Source organism: Rana temporaria, chromosome 7 (assembly GCF_905171775.1).
Source record: "Rana temporaria chromosome 7, aRanTem1.1, whole genome shotgun sequence".
NCBI classification, from domain to species: domain Eukaryota; kingdom Metazoa; phylum Chordata; class Amphibia; order Anura; family Ranidae; genus Rana; species Rana temporaria.
The window spans coordinates 98,698,541-98,713,067 of NC_053495.1; the positions used below are offsets into that span (position 1 = coordinate 98,698,541).

At 42.0% G+C, this 14,527-nt stretch overlaps 1 protein-coding gene across 1 annotated transcript in view; it reads left to right on the top strand.

Moving 5' to 3' along the window:
• Nucleotides 1-1,224: 1,224 nt before the first annotated feature.
• LRRC52 (leucine rich repeat containing 52) overlaps nucleotides 1,225-14,527 on the top strand; it is a 133,316-nt gene continuing 120,013 nt past the window's right edge. The window contains exons 1-2 of the mRNA XM_040359735.1: nucleotides 1,225-2,205; nucleotides 7,578-7,683. Coding sequence (XP_040215669.1) covers nucleotides 1,627-2,205; nucleotides 7,578-7,683 — 685 coding nt within the window. The 5' untranslated portion in view covers nucleotides 1,225-1,626. The remainder of the gene's footprint in view (nucleotides 2,206-7,577; nucleotides 7,684-14,527) is intronic.

A 14,527-nucleotide genomic window follows, 5' to 3' on the forward strand; every position in this document is an offset into this window, starting at 1 on the left:
GTGAGCACAGAGCACACTAGAGGACATCAAGCCCTCAGGCCACCCCCATGATGTCTGTTTCTGATTGTTTGGTCAGAGACATTCACACCAGTGGCCCGCCGGAGGTCATTTTGTAGGGCTCTGGCAGTGCTTATCCTGTTCCTTCTTGCACAAAGGAGCAGATACCGGTCCTGCTGATGGGTTAAGGACCTTCTACGGCTCTGTCCAGCTCTCCTAGAGTAACTGCCTGTCTCCTGGAATCTCCTCCATGCTCTTGAGCCTTCTGGCAATGACACATATTGATGTGTCATCCTGGAGGAGTTGGACTGCCTGTGCAACCTTTATAGGGTCCAAGTATCGCCTTGTGCTACCAGTAGTGACACTGACCCTAGACAAATGCAAAACTAGTGAAAAACAGTCAGAAAAGATGAGTAGGAAAAAAAATGCCAGACACCTCCACCTGAAAAACCATTCCTTTTGGAGGTCGTCTCATTGTTGCCCATCTAGTGCACCTGTTGTTAATTTCAATTAACAGCAAAGCAGCTGAAACTGATTAACAACCCCCTCTGTATACACCCCTCCCCCTCTGCTACTTAACCAGATAAATATCCCAGGAGTTTTGATTCAAAAGTGTTCCTTTAATTTTTTTGGAGCAGTGTATATAGATATATATCTATATCTATATATAGATATATATCAAAGATGCATTTACATTCTATAACTCGTCATTTTGTGCTTTGTTTGATTTTTATTCTGTTCGCTCACTTTGCATTTTGTAAATTGATAAAAATAAATGTTTAAAATATATATTTTTACAAGCATTCTTACTTTACAGCATTTCTCCACATCTGCTTAAAACTGCCTAGTACTGTATATATATATATATATATATATATATATATATATATACACACACACACACACATTTACACATATATATATATATATATATATATATATATATATATATATATATATATATATATATATATGAGAGAGAGAGAGAGAGAGATAGTAAAGACTTTAAAACAGAAATAAATATAATTAGCAAATCATTAAGCTATATTAGAAAAGCCAACAATACCATTATTTATTTATAAAATAAACATGCTTGTGGGAAACCTCTTCTTGTATCCTGCATGCCAATGAAGCAGAGAAAAAAGCTATGACCTGTAGCTCTACATTCAACGTCCTAGTAGGAAGTAAGCATTGTGACCTTGCAGAAACGAGAAGAGCGTATGTGTGGTGCTTTCCCAGGCATTCAGCAATGCCCTACTGTTCTGCTTCAGCAAAAGCAGAGCTGCCTTTGATTAGCAGCTGACGTCATGAAGGTGTCGATTGGCAACCGGTGTGACTGAGGGAGATGTGTCCTCTTGAATGTCCGAGCCAGCTATTTAACTGTCCTCACTTTCAAGTTCAAAGTGGCTTCATGTAAGCAGCAGCACTTTCACAGCCAGGCAGTGAAAATAGACTGTCAATGAGACTTGAAGAATGAGAGCAACGTGAGCCTCTGAATAAGCAGAGAATTGTTACAGTAGACATCAGTATACATGGTAAGGAAAATGTGCATGTTGCTTGACATGACCGCTGACTTGTTATCATCTGCTGTAAAAAGACATTGTACAAATAGGTCTTACCCTTGTTCAGATGGTTACCCTTCTCTGCAGAAAACCTACAGAACACATCGGTTTCATGGATAACCAAAGACATTATTCTCTCAGGGAAGCAAGGAGTATTTTATTTTTATTCTTAAATGTAATTTGTAGTCTTATAGAGCGTGGCATATGCTGCCCAAAGGAATGCACTTGTGAACACCTTTTAGTAAACTGCACTGACAGACAGCTTGAAGAATTTCCCTCTGGCATCCCAATGGATACCAGACAGCTAATCCTAACTCACAACAATCTAACCTATTTGCCATCAGTGGATCTCAATCTCCTGATTGACCTTGTGTACCTGGACTGCAGCCACAATATTCTGGGAAGTTCCTTGGAAGCCACGTTCATTGCTATGTCATTGGTTTATCTGGACTTGAGCTATAATAATATCACCAAGATCACATCTGCCACTTTCTACCTTTTGACAAGTTTAGTTGTTTTGAAGTTATCAGACAATCCCAACTTGGAGGAGATTGAGAAGGATGCATTTTCCAACAATACAGGCCTTCGACAGCTGGATCTTAGTCGCACAGCACTGACTTATCTGGACGTCACTACAGTCAGTGAGTTGCCTAGCCTACGAACACTAGGCCTTAGCTCAAACCCCTGGGACTGTTACTGCCCCTTGAAGGAATTCCTTAAATGGGTGATGGAAACTGATATTTACTTTACAGGTGAGCAACTGAATCAGGTAATTATGTAATAAGAACACAAAAACTATCAGGGTTGTCATTCCAAAATAAGAGATTAAACTTGAGTGGTTGTATGAAAAGGATGCCATACACTGAGTTGTTGAATCCATAATCAAATTTTGATTTCATTGCATTTGTATGCTTCTGTTTGGTAATTGCACTTGTAGTTCCATCTGAATGTATTCTACTTATCTATCATTAGATATAAGGAATTTTTAATGGACCTTGCAAAAATATGCATCATCACGGGGTGACTAATTGCTGTGGATGCAACAATATGAGTGTACCAACGTCCCGGTATTATTAAAATGGAAACTAATCTAATCTAAACTAGAAAAAATTGACTTTTGGCGGTACACGAGTAATGAATATAAAAATCTATAGATATTTATTGTAGAAAATATGTATAAAAAAGTATCTAAACTTATAATACAGTATTACATCAGCATGGGTACCCAGCGGGTATTCCAATAACACTTCCAAAAGCTTATAGTAGTGCAAGTACGTTCACATAATGAGAATACATAAATGTCAAACAGTAAAAGTGCATATAGGATTTGTGTCCTTGGAGCTGGGTCCGGTATGCATATTAGTTCTTGCTTTGCTCAACATGTTTTGCGTGAAAACGCTTCATCAGGAGCATGGAAGTCTAATAGAAGACATATATAAACATAGACAAAAACATTGTCAAATATGTCAATTAATGACACAAGTTTATACATAAAACAGTTACATAGAACATGAAAAATGTATACACATTAAAACCGTCAATGTTGCTATTCGTGTGTAACAATGTCTGCCACTCCCATCCGACAATCTCAGTCCCAAATGAACTGCACCCTCACTATGGGGATGTGCATAGGTCAGCTGGTATACATAATGTATAAACGCGGGGCACCGCATATATGTGTCACCGACAACAACAAGGCAGTTGTAACCTCAAAAAAACCCTACCATAGACATTACAAGTAGGTGTCAAAACTCAGCTACAGGGTAAAAAACTATAATATTTTACATATTTTATTTTTACTTACAGACAGATCGTGTTTAAGGGATAGAAAAACAGACCCGGCTACCACCAATTAGGGCTGTATGTGTATAGCTGACCCAGCCAGCCAGCCAGCTGGGTATTGTTTTGGTACTCTAAAAAAGAGATATACATAGTATAGTTTTTAATGGAGGACATAGTTGTAGCGCTACCCCCGGAGGAGCCGCTGATTAGATTTGGGATCGGCGTATTTAAGTTACCTCTTCACTGTGTCTAGGGGTGATGGTAATGTTGAGAGCAATAACAGAATGTCCAGAACCGTTGGTTGACGTTTTCAAATGCTTTATTTTCCCTGTCAAACACGACCGACATGTAACTTGAGGTAGACAAGATAGGTTGGTGAAGGTAGAGCAACTTCACAGTATCAGGCTATGGATAATAAAGGCAGTCCTGCCCTTTAGCAGTAGTATTTGTATGCGTCGCCACTCCAGCCGGAGTGGGTGAAGTGCCCCTGGACAGACCTCTCTCACAGGCCTGGCAGCCAGAGCGCCACTTAAAGCTTCTAGGAAAGGAAACAAGTCTCTGCCACAGACTTGGCTCTAAATTAGATCTGGATGTCCAGATGAGACCTCTGCCACAGGCTTGGAAGTTAGGACGATAGAGCAAATCCTCCCAGTATGTCTTTGGAGTCACCGACTGACAGCTTGAATGTGACCTGTCAGTGTCCGGTGCCCAGATCCCCGGTGGTTCGTTCAAGCCCTGTTGGATCACCTGCCTCCGGGTTCTCCTCAGACCGATCCCCCCAACGAACAGCACCCAGCTTGGGATCTTCTCAATAGAAGTGGGGACCCAGTAAGTCACTGGGGCCCCTTTGCCATATAATTTGCTCTGGGCTATGAGAGCCCAGAGTCAGGAACTCCACGTAGCACGCGACCCCGGCCTGGTAGGCCATAGTAGTGGGGCCCGTGATGTGCGCACACCCTGAAAGCGGGTGCCGCACCTGGAACCAGGAACCCGCAAAGAACCCCGAACAACGGCCTCCGCCACAGAAAATACCCCTCCCCATCATGCCCCACGAGGGAAAACTCCTCCAATTGGCTGCTGGGAAAAAGCGGCTCCGCCTGGACCCCTCTGGCACCACCTGCCGCCCAGAGATGATATCGTATCTCTGGGGCACAGACTGACCCACAGGACAAATCCAGATTTGGCGACCGCATAGCACCTGTACGAAAGTACACAGGCGCTACATAGTTAAATTGCCATATTGGTGTCAAAGACAGAGTCCAGCACCAAAAAAGATAAGCAAGTTTTGTGCACAGGCAAAGCTCACCGTTGTATATGGCAATAGAAGGTTGAACCAAACACAGTCTGCTGGTAAGCAGAAAGAGAGGGGAAAAGGAAAAGTCTCTCCAATACAGTCAGGTCTCTCTGCGCCCCAAATGGCTGAATATAGATCACCACCAAGGACTGGGCAGGAGAGAAGAGATAGCCGTCTCTGCCCCAGGGTTCGTCTGAGGAAAGAGGGATTAAACTGGCTAAAAAAGACCAGAGAAAACCTGGTTAGTAAAAAGATCACAGAGTATGTATAGAAGCCATAGCATGGTCACAAAGGGCCAGATCCACAGCCCCGCAGCGCAACGTAACTTAAGAGATTTAAGTTACACTGCCGCAAATTTCCTAAGTTAGGTATCGATCCACAACACACTTACCTGGAAATTTGCGGCGGTGTAACTCAAATCCGTCCGGCGCAAGGCGTTCCTAATCTAATGGGGCGAGTCCCATTTAAATTAGGCGCGCTCCCGCGCCGGACGTACTGTGCATGCTTGTGACGCAAATTTCCCAACGTGCTTTGCGCGACGTGACGTAATTTTTTGATCGGCGCGGCGCGTAGCGTATTTCCGTATTCCCGTACGGCTTACGCAATCGACGTAAAATTTTAAAATTTGACGCGGGAAGGACGGCCATACTTTACACAGCAGTACGCCTGCTGTGTAAAAGTAGGGCTGCTTTACAAAAGTGTAACTAAGCGATGGGAAACTAACGTAGCGGCTAAGTAGCGAACGCGAAAAAGCTTTGAGGATCGACGTAACTCCTCATTAGCATACCCGACGCATAATTTCGACAAAGAATGCCCCCAGCGGCGGTCGCGGTACTGCATCTTAAGATCCGGCAGTGTAAAACTATTACACCTGCCGGATCTTCTGTCTATCTCTTGGAAACTGATTCTGTGGATCAGTTCCAAAGATAGAAACAGGGATACGCAGGCGGAACAGCAGATCCGCCTGCGTATCTCTTTTGAGGATCTAGCCCAAAGGATCTAGCACTGAGTATTGTGTAAAATATAGTACAGCGCTCAAAAAACAAGTGAAAAAGATCTAAAATAAATTGATCGAACATAAACAATATTGAATTGTGAAATGAGAAACACTTCTCACACTAATACATAAAATAATGTAAAAAATAAGTGAATATAGAAAAGTCCCACTGTGTAGAATATAACGTCCAAAAATTATGAAAAATAAATGGAGAGTGGGTGAAAAACGAATTGAAAAAATAAGTGAAAAATAAGTCCTTGCAGGATAGGTGACTCCTTGAAGGGAAAATCCGAATGGAGACCAATAGAGGATAGAGAGAAAATTCATCCACCAGGAAGACACACAAATGTGGTAATGTAGTCTCCTTACCCTGTCAGTGTGATCACCATTACAGTGACCTGGGGATTTTAGATCTTCCTCTACACCCTCTGTAAGATGTGTGAGGTGGTGCCTATGGTCTCGGATGATCAGGAAATAAAAAGGAAGAGGACCATAGTGTAATACCGTAAGGTTGAGTTTAATAGGCAAAGATACTATGCACTTACAGGTTCGATGGCATCAAATTGCGATTTAGAAGCACATCTAATCGAGACGCGGCGGCTTCTCTTGTCTCTCCTGTGGTATAAGCTCTGAGCTCCTTCGTCAAGAGCGTGATGACGTCAAGTCTGCAAGCCACGCCTACGCGTTTCGTCACCACCGACGTTGTCTGGGATTGGCTGCTGTCAATCCCAGACGACGTCCGTGGTGACGAAACGCGTTGATTCGGATTTTCCCTTTAAGGAGTCACCTATCCTGCAAGGACTTATTTTTCACTTATTTTTTCAATAATTTTTTCACACTCTCCATTTATTTTTCATAATTTTTGGACGTTATATTCTACACAGTGGGACTTTTCTATATTCACTTATTTTTTGTTACATTATTTTATGCATTAGTGTGAGAAGTGTTTCTCATTTCACAATTCAATATTGATTATGTAGGATGAATTTATTTTAGATCTTTTTACTTTTTTGAGCGCTGTACTATATTTTACACGTTTTAGGAATTTTTTGTATCACCATTTTTTTGGTACTGGCAGCTAGTTATTAATTCACTTACTAATCATTGGGGTTTGTCACCCATCTTTTTATTTAGCGCAATGTTTTTTCCTTCTGGAATTTTTTTTTTTTTTTTAGCGCTGAGTATTACCTTATCAGCCAATATGTACAACCACCGAAGGGGGGAAGGAGAAGAACGAGGGGGACAGGAGACAGGAGAGCGGTATGTGCCAGCCTTATGAACGTCACCGCGGGAAGTACGGCTGGCAGCAAAGGCATGATGCACAGGGCCAAGGATGACCCCGTGCAGTGCCAAACGTCGGAGCCCCGGTCAAGGGAAAGAACCGGGGACACGACGTAAAGCCACATAGTGGGGGCAAAGAGGTTCAGAAAAGGAGGAGATGAGAGAGCAGGAAGGGAGGGGGGGCATTGACATCACTTAGACACGGGCAGCAAGAAACAGCATACAAACAAATGAGTAAAAAGCAAATAAAATAGGTGCCATAAAATCACCTATTATTTAATACAGGTATATATACATATTAGTTGAGGTATCCAGGAATTATTTTTTACAGTAAATACAGGTACAATAAATGAAAAAATAAAAATGAAATAAAAAATAATAAAAATAGGTATAAACCAATATATAAACTGGTTAGACCTAGAAATCTCACATTTATTTGTTCAAGAAGATGCTAGTATTAATATAATTGTATATGTCCACCAGTGTCAGTATATGGGGAGAGAAAAAAAACCTACGTAACAGTGAGTGAACTGAAGTGTAATGTGAACAAAAAGTGAAGAGGACAACACAATAGTGATACCAGTTATAAGGCTGGAAGACATGTAATATAACATGAATATATAATAGAGTACTGACTTATCTGGACGTCACTACAGTCAGTGAGTTGCCTAGCCTACGAACACTAGGCCTTAGCTCAAACCCCTGGGACTGTTACTGCCCCTTGAAGGAATTCCTTAAATGGGTGATGGAAACTGATATTTACTTTACAGGTGAGCAACTGAATCAGGTAATTATGTAATAAGAACACAAAAACTATCAGGGTTGTCATTCCAAAATAAGAGATTAAACTTGAGTGGTTGTATGAAAAGGATGCCATACACTGAGTTGTTGAATCCATAATGAAATTTTGATTTCATTGCATTTGTATGCTTTTGTTCGGTACTTGCACTTGTAGTTCCATCTGAATGTATTCTAATTATCTATCCAGGGCTTTTTTTTCAGGGGGAACTTGGGGGAACTCAGTTCCACCACCTCTGGCTCAGACCCTTTGGTGCCTGCTCACCACAATCACTTGTAAACACAGAAGTCTGGTTTCTGTGTTTACAAGTGACAGCTTTGTAACCCCCTGAACTCTGAACTCTGTATGTAATGCAATTCTGGTATTTAATGCCCCTTTAAGATCCTTCTACTGTTTGTGAAATCTGAACGGGTCGTGGTTGAGTTCCTGCACCTATTTTCTGAAAAAAAAGCTCTGTATCTATCATTAGATATAAGGAATTAGCTGTTATATGGAGTTCTGCTAGGATTGAGAAAGATTGAAGAAGTGCTTGAATTCTGTACATTGGTGAGAATTGTGTTTTATATGAGTTTTGGAACTTTGTGTGCATTTTTCATCGTGGATTGCAGCCATTGATTTCCATCTTTTTTGAATCTCAAGTTATGCTGTTTCTGTGCACCTAAAATAATGTTGGTATTAAAAAACGGCCCTACTAGGGAAACAATATTTAACAAAATAGAGTATGTTAGATATTTATGCTTATTAAATTATGAATGAATGAATGGCATATACCTATCGTGCTGAATTAGCTTTTCTGTTAATTTTTTAATTTATTTTTTATACTTCCTGTCCCTTTGTGGCTACACTCATATCTCCACTGTATCTATGGAGTAAGTCATAGTTGTCACACAGTCGGGACTTCAAACACGTTTGCAATTGTTCATCACCATTACATGATGGATTGATGGGACTAACCGAACATTCGACTGGAAATGTACGATTGCAGCATCGTACAGTTTCGTTGCTCCGTCGAATCTTTTATTTTTTTTAAAGATTCTGTCAAATCTTCTTTTTTTTTTTTTTAAAGATTCCGTCACGGAAACGGTCGGTTTGGACCAATGAAAAGGTCCTTCAGTCCGTTTCCATCGGTTTTGACCAACCGCGTGTACAGTTTTGACCGACTGCGCCCTAAAGGACACTGGATTATTGGCAAGATCAACCGGTATTTTTTTTTTGTACGTGTTGAAAATATTCTTAGCCTGAAAAATTAAAACAAATACAGCCACCACATCCAAGGACTGGTAGTCTGCAATTAATTAACTGTTGGTTTTTCAGGTTTAGCTATTTTTAAGGACATGTTTCAATCTGATTTTAAGTCAACGAGCGATACACTAAGTATTTTTAATTTTATAGGGCCAGATCCACAAAAACCTGACGTAACTTAAAAAATCCAATTTAAGTTACACTGCCTTAAAGTTTCTACCTAAGTGCCTGATCCACAAAGCACTTATCTAGAAATTTCAGGCTGTGTAACTAAAATTCCGCCGGCGCAAGGCGTTCCTATTCAAATGGGGCGAGTCCCATTTAAATGAGGCGCGCTCCCGCGCCGGCCGTACTGCGCATGCGCGCCGGCCGTACTGCGCATGCGCGAAGTTACGTTACGCCGAGTTTTGAGGATCGCGACGGCTTAAAGTTGCGTCGGGGATAAAAAAAATGACAGCGGCATGCATTCCTGAGGGAGAACTCCATGCCCATTTTCAAAGAAAAAAACGGCATGGGTTCCCCCCCAGGAGCATACCAGGCCCTTAGGTCTGGCATGGGTTGTAAGGAGACCCCCCCACGCCGAAAAATTGACGTAGGGGGTCCCCCTACAATCCATACCAGACCCGTATCCAAAGCACGCTACCCGGCCGGCCAGGAAAGGAGTGGGGACGAGCGAGCGGCCCCCCCCCTCCTGAGCCGTGCCAGGCCGCGTGCCCTCAACATGGGGGGGTTGGGTGCTCTGGGGCAGGGGGGCGCACTGCGGGCCCCCCCACCCCAGAGCATCCTGTCCCCATGTTGATGAGGACAGGACCTCTTCCCGACAACCCTTGCCATTGGTTGTCGGGGTCTGCGGGCGGAGGCTTATCGGAATCTGGGAGTCCCCTTTAATAAGGGGGTCCCCAGATACCGGCCCCCCACCCTAAGTGAATGGATATGGGGTACATCGTACCCCTATCCATTCACCTGTAGGCAAAAAGTAAAATGTAGTAAACACACAACACAAGACTTTTTAAAATATTTTATTATTCTGCTCCGGAGGCCCCCCCTGTCTTCGTTATTAGCTCAATTAGCAGGGGGGGCTTCTTCTTCCGCTCTCCGGGGGTCTTCTCCGCTCTCCGGGGGTCTTCTCCGCTCTCCGGGGGTCTTCTCCGGACTCCGGGGGGCTTCTTCCATCTTCTCCCCTCTTCCGCTCTTGACTCGGCGAACCCCGGTTCTTCTGCAGCTCTCCGGTGCCTTCTTCTTCAGCGCTGGCTGCCTGCTATGTTTGTGTGTTAGCTCGATTTCAAACAGGCAGCCAGCGCGGTCTTCTGTGATGTCAGGGTCTTCTGGTCTTCTGGAAAAAGACAGTGCAGCGCTAGACAAAATATAACATCAAGTGTGAAAAGTGTGTCAATAGAATATTTAAATAAATAAATAAACCATGAATAAAAAATTATATAAGTGAAATATAAAAATAACTCAATCTAATATGGCAATTATCCTCTGAAGTGAACAGGACTGTTGCAAAAAATAAACATGATAACTAAACCTGTGAAGGTAAGTGATGCCTAAAACAAATGTATTTCTGCAGTGAAGCCAGAGAACCTGTCTCAGTCTTCCAACAAATCAGTGTAAATTATACCACATAAATAATCACAGTGATAATGATACACAGTGTTTCAATATAAGTCCATGTTGCATGGAAAGTATAAATAAAGTTGAATAAAGGTGAGTAAAATTAAATGGAGTCCACAAAGGAAAAAAAGTGAAGGAGGGGTTTTGTAGTCCCCTCAGGTGAAGATGAGTAAAATTAAATAGAGTCCACAAAAGAAAAAACGCGCGGGAGGGGTTTTGTAGTCCCCTCAGGTGAAGATGGTAAAAAAAGCAGAAGATCCACCAAAAGACCGCAGATGGAAATAGGAGGAAGCAATCCACAGACAATCCAATGTAAAGAGAAATGGAGGCTTACCGGAAAGCCTGTGACCCGACCTTCTCAGGAAGGATCTAAACAGGCGTGTTGGGATAGAAACGTCCCTCAGGCAGTGGAGATGGATCGATATCCTTCACGAATCAAACGTCAGGGTCCACAGCGTCGTAGCTCCTCATATGGGTCAGGGATGACAGCACTCACAGAGATATGTAGCAACGGTGGTCAGCAGATGTCATATGAAAAAAGGAAAAATTTCCATGGTATAGCCTGCTTGATATTGGTTTATTTAAAAATTCAATTAAAAATCCATTAAAAAGATTTCCCATACATAGGGAAGAAATATATAGAGTCCTTGCAAGGAAAAAAAAGCTCCAAAATATAAACAGACCGCCTTGGGCCGTTAGCGCATGCACAGTGCGTGTGTTGCAGCCCGACGATCGTTTCGTCGTAATGACATCATCAGGGGCACGCACACCTCACTGTGCATGCGTGATTTATACAGCCCAAAGCTTAAGCGAAATGAGCTCATTGGCCAAGGCGGAGTTAAGACAGAAATCACAATAGGCTGTACTTCTCATTGAGTTACAAAAGGAAAAAAGAACCATGCCATCTTGTGGATAAAAAAGCGTATTACCGCTCAAAAATATCTATACTTCAAAAATAATTAAAATTGACATGGAACCCGAAGATAGGGCATAAAGAACATACACTAACAATAATTATAATGGTGTGTATGAACAAAAAATGATTGCCCAACGGAAATATATATATAAAGGTTATATGTTAAAAAAATGTACACCCATAATGTCATAGGGATTTTTTCCTTTGGCAATAATGTCTGATTGATTAGGACTTAGTAACATATGAAATACACAAGAATCACATAACCAAATGCATAGATTAATCTTTGGCACTAGTGTCTAATTAGTGGATAATTAGCGGCTTGTAAATCATAAAGCCGAATGCATAGAGCACAAAAATATACCAGGCAGATAAAAATTATGCCATAGAAAAAATGTATGTGTATATAAAAAAATATATAAAGAAAAATTAGTAGAGCAGGGTTCAAATGGGACTTGTTAACTATTATTGATGAAACAATTAATGTCCCATTCGACGTTAAGTCCTCCAGGGACATGACATCCGAGTTTATGGATCCAGTTGGTTTCGGCTCTGGAGATGGATCTTGTGCCATTGCTACCTCTCCAGTGTGGAACATATTTCTCCAAGGCAATGAACACAGTCCCCTCTGGGTTTTTATCATGTTTTAGTTCGTAGTGTTTGGACACATTATGTTTGTCAAATCCAGTCAGGATGTTGGTAATGTGTTCGCCCCATCTGACCTGTAATTTGCGTGTGGTTCGTCCTACATATTCCAAACCACATGGGCACCTTATAAGGTACACCGCACATTTAGTGCTACAGGTAATAAAGGTTTTGATGGGGTATGTTTTACCTGTGCCTATGGAGGTAAAATCTGTGTAGCGTCTGTTCTGGAGGACATTTAATTTACAGGCTCTACATTTTTTGCAAGGGTAGAAGCCTTTGAAGTCTCCAAAAAACACCGGTTGGCGTGGGACATCTAGTACATTAGGGGCCAACGAGTGTCTGAGGTTTGGAGCTCCTCTGAACAAAACTGTAGGGTTAGTTGTGAGGAGTGGACCTAGAATCCTGTCGTTTTTAATAACTGCCCAGTGTTTCTTTATGATTCTCTTAATAGCCCAATGTTGGCTGGAGAAGGTGGTTATGAAGGCTAAGCCAAAATTTTCTTTTGTACTAGTGTCCGATGGTTTATCTGTTAGCAGAGTGCATCGATCAATCTGACTTACTTCCCTAATGGTATTGCCAAGTCTTGCCACATCATAACCCTTGGCTAAAAATCTAGCTTTTAGTAGTGCTGCCTCTTTATAAAACTCATCTAGATTTGTGCAGTTGCGTCTAAGGCGTAAAAATTGGCCCTTTGGGACCGCTTTCAGCCATGAAGGATGATGACAAGAGTCAACCGGTATGTATCCATTTCTATCCGTAGGCTTGAAGTATGTTGAAGTGACAATTTTGCCATCGGTTATAGAGATGTTTAAATCCAGAAAGTGTATCATAGTGGCACTCTTTTCATGGGTTAGGACAATACCCCTGTCATTTCGATTGAGAGTCGAGATGAAGGAATTGACTGAATCATCGTCACCGTCCCAGATGCACAGGATATCGTCGATGAATCTTTTCCAGAGGATGAGGTTTGATGGTCTGTTCATAAGTACAGTATCCTCCTCCCACTTCGACATGAACAGGTTCGCCATGCTTGGCGCAAATTTTGCCCCCATGGCTACCCCCTTGATTTGCTTATAGTGGGTGCCGTCATGCCAGAAGTGATTATGCTCCATGGCGAAATCAAGCAGTTCCATTATGAATCTGCAGTGAGTGTTTGTCAGAGTGGACTTCTGTATCAAAAAATGTTGTACTGCGTCATGTCCCAAGTGATGCGAAATAGACGTGTACAAAGAAGCCACATCCGCTGTGACTAACATATAGGTAGGTTTCCAAACTATATTTCCAAGGAGGTTGATGACATGTTTGGTGTCTTTTAAAAAGGAAGGAGTACCCATCACCAGTGGTTGCAAGTAGAAGTCAATATACTTGCCTATTCTAGAGGTTATGGAGTCAATACCACTGATGATGGGCCTTCCTGGGGGATTTATCAAGGTTTTATGAATCTTTGGCAAGATGTACATCACCGGAAGACGGGGTGCTAAGGGAACCAAGTGTTCCTTTTCTTTCTTGTTAAGAATACCCATGTCAAAACCCTTTGTAATGAGATCTTTCAGATCCCGTTTAAAGGGTATGGTGGGATTCATAGGGAGTGTGGCATAAGTATCAGGATCAGACAAAATTCTCGCCATCTCGGTAAGGTAGCAGGTCTTGTTTAGAATGACAATGGCTCCCCCCTTAATTGAATTTTTAAATAAACCAATATCAAGCAGGCTATACCATGGAAATTTTTCCTTTTTTCATATGACATCTGCTGACCACCGTTGCTACATATCTCTGTGAGTGCTGTCATCCCTGACCCATATGAGGAGCTACGACGCTGTGGACCCTGACGTTTGATTCGTGAAGGATATCGATCCATCTCCACTGCCTGAGGGACGTTTCTATCCCAACACGCCTGTTTAGATCCTTCCTGAGAAGGTCGGGTCACAGGCTTTCCGGTAAGCCTCCATTTCTCTTTACATTGGATTGTCTGTGGATTGCTTCCTCCTATTTCCATCTGCGGTCTTTTGGTGGATCTTCTGCTTTTTTTACCATCTTCACCTGAGGGGACTACAAAACCCCTCCCGCGCGTTTTTTCTTTTGTGGACTCTATTTAATTTTACTCATCTTCACCTGAGGGGACTACAAAACCCCTCCTTCACTTTTTTTCCTTTGTGGACTCCATTTAATTTTACTCACCTTTATTCAACTTTATTTATACTTTCCATGCAACATGGACTTATATTGAAACACTGTGTATCATTATCACTGTGATTATTTATGTGGTATAATTTACACTGATTTGTTGGAAGACTGAGACAGGTTCTCTGGCTTCACTGCAGAAATACATTTGTTTTAGGCATCACTTACCTTCACAGGTTTAGTTATCATGTTTATTTTTTGCAACAGTCCTGTT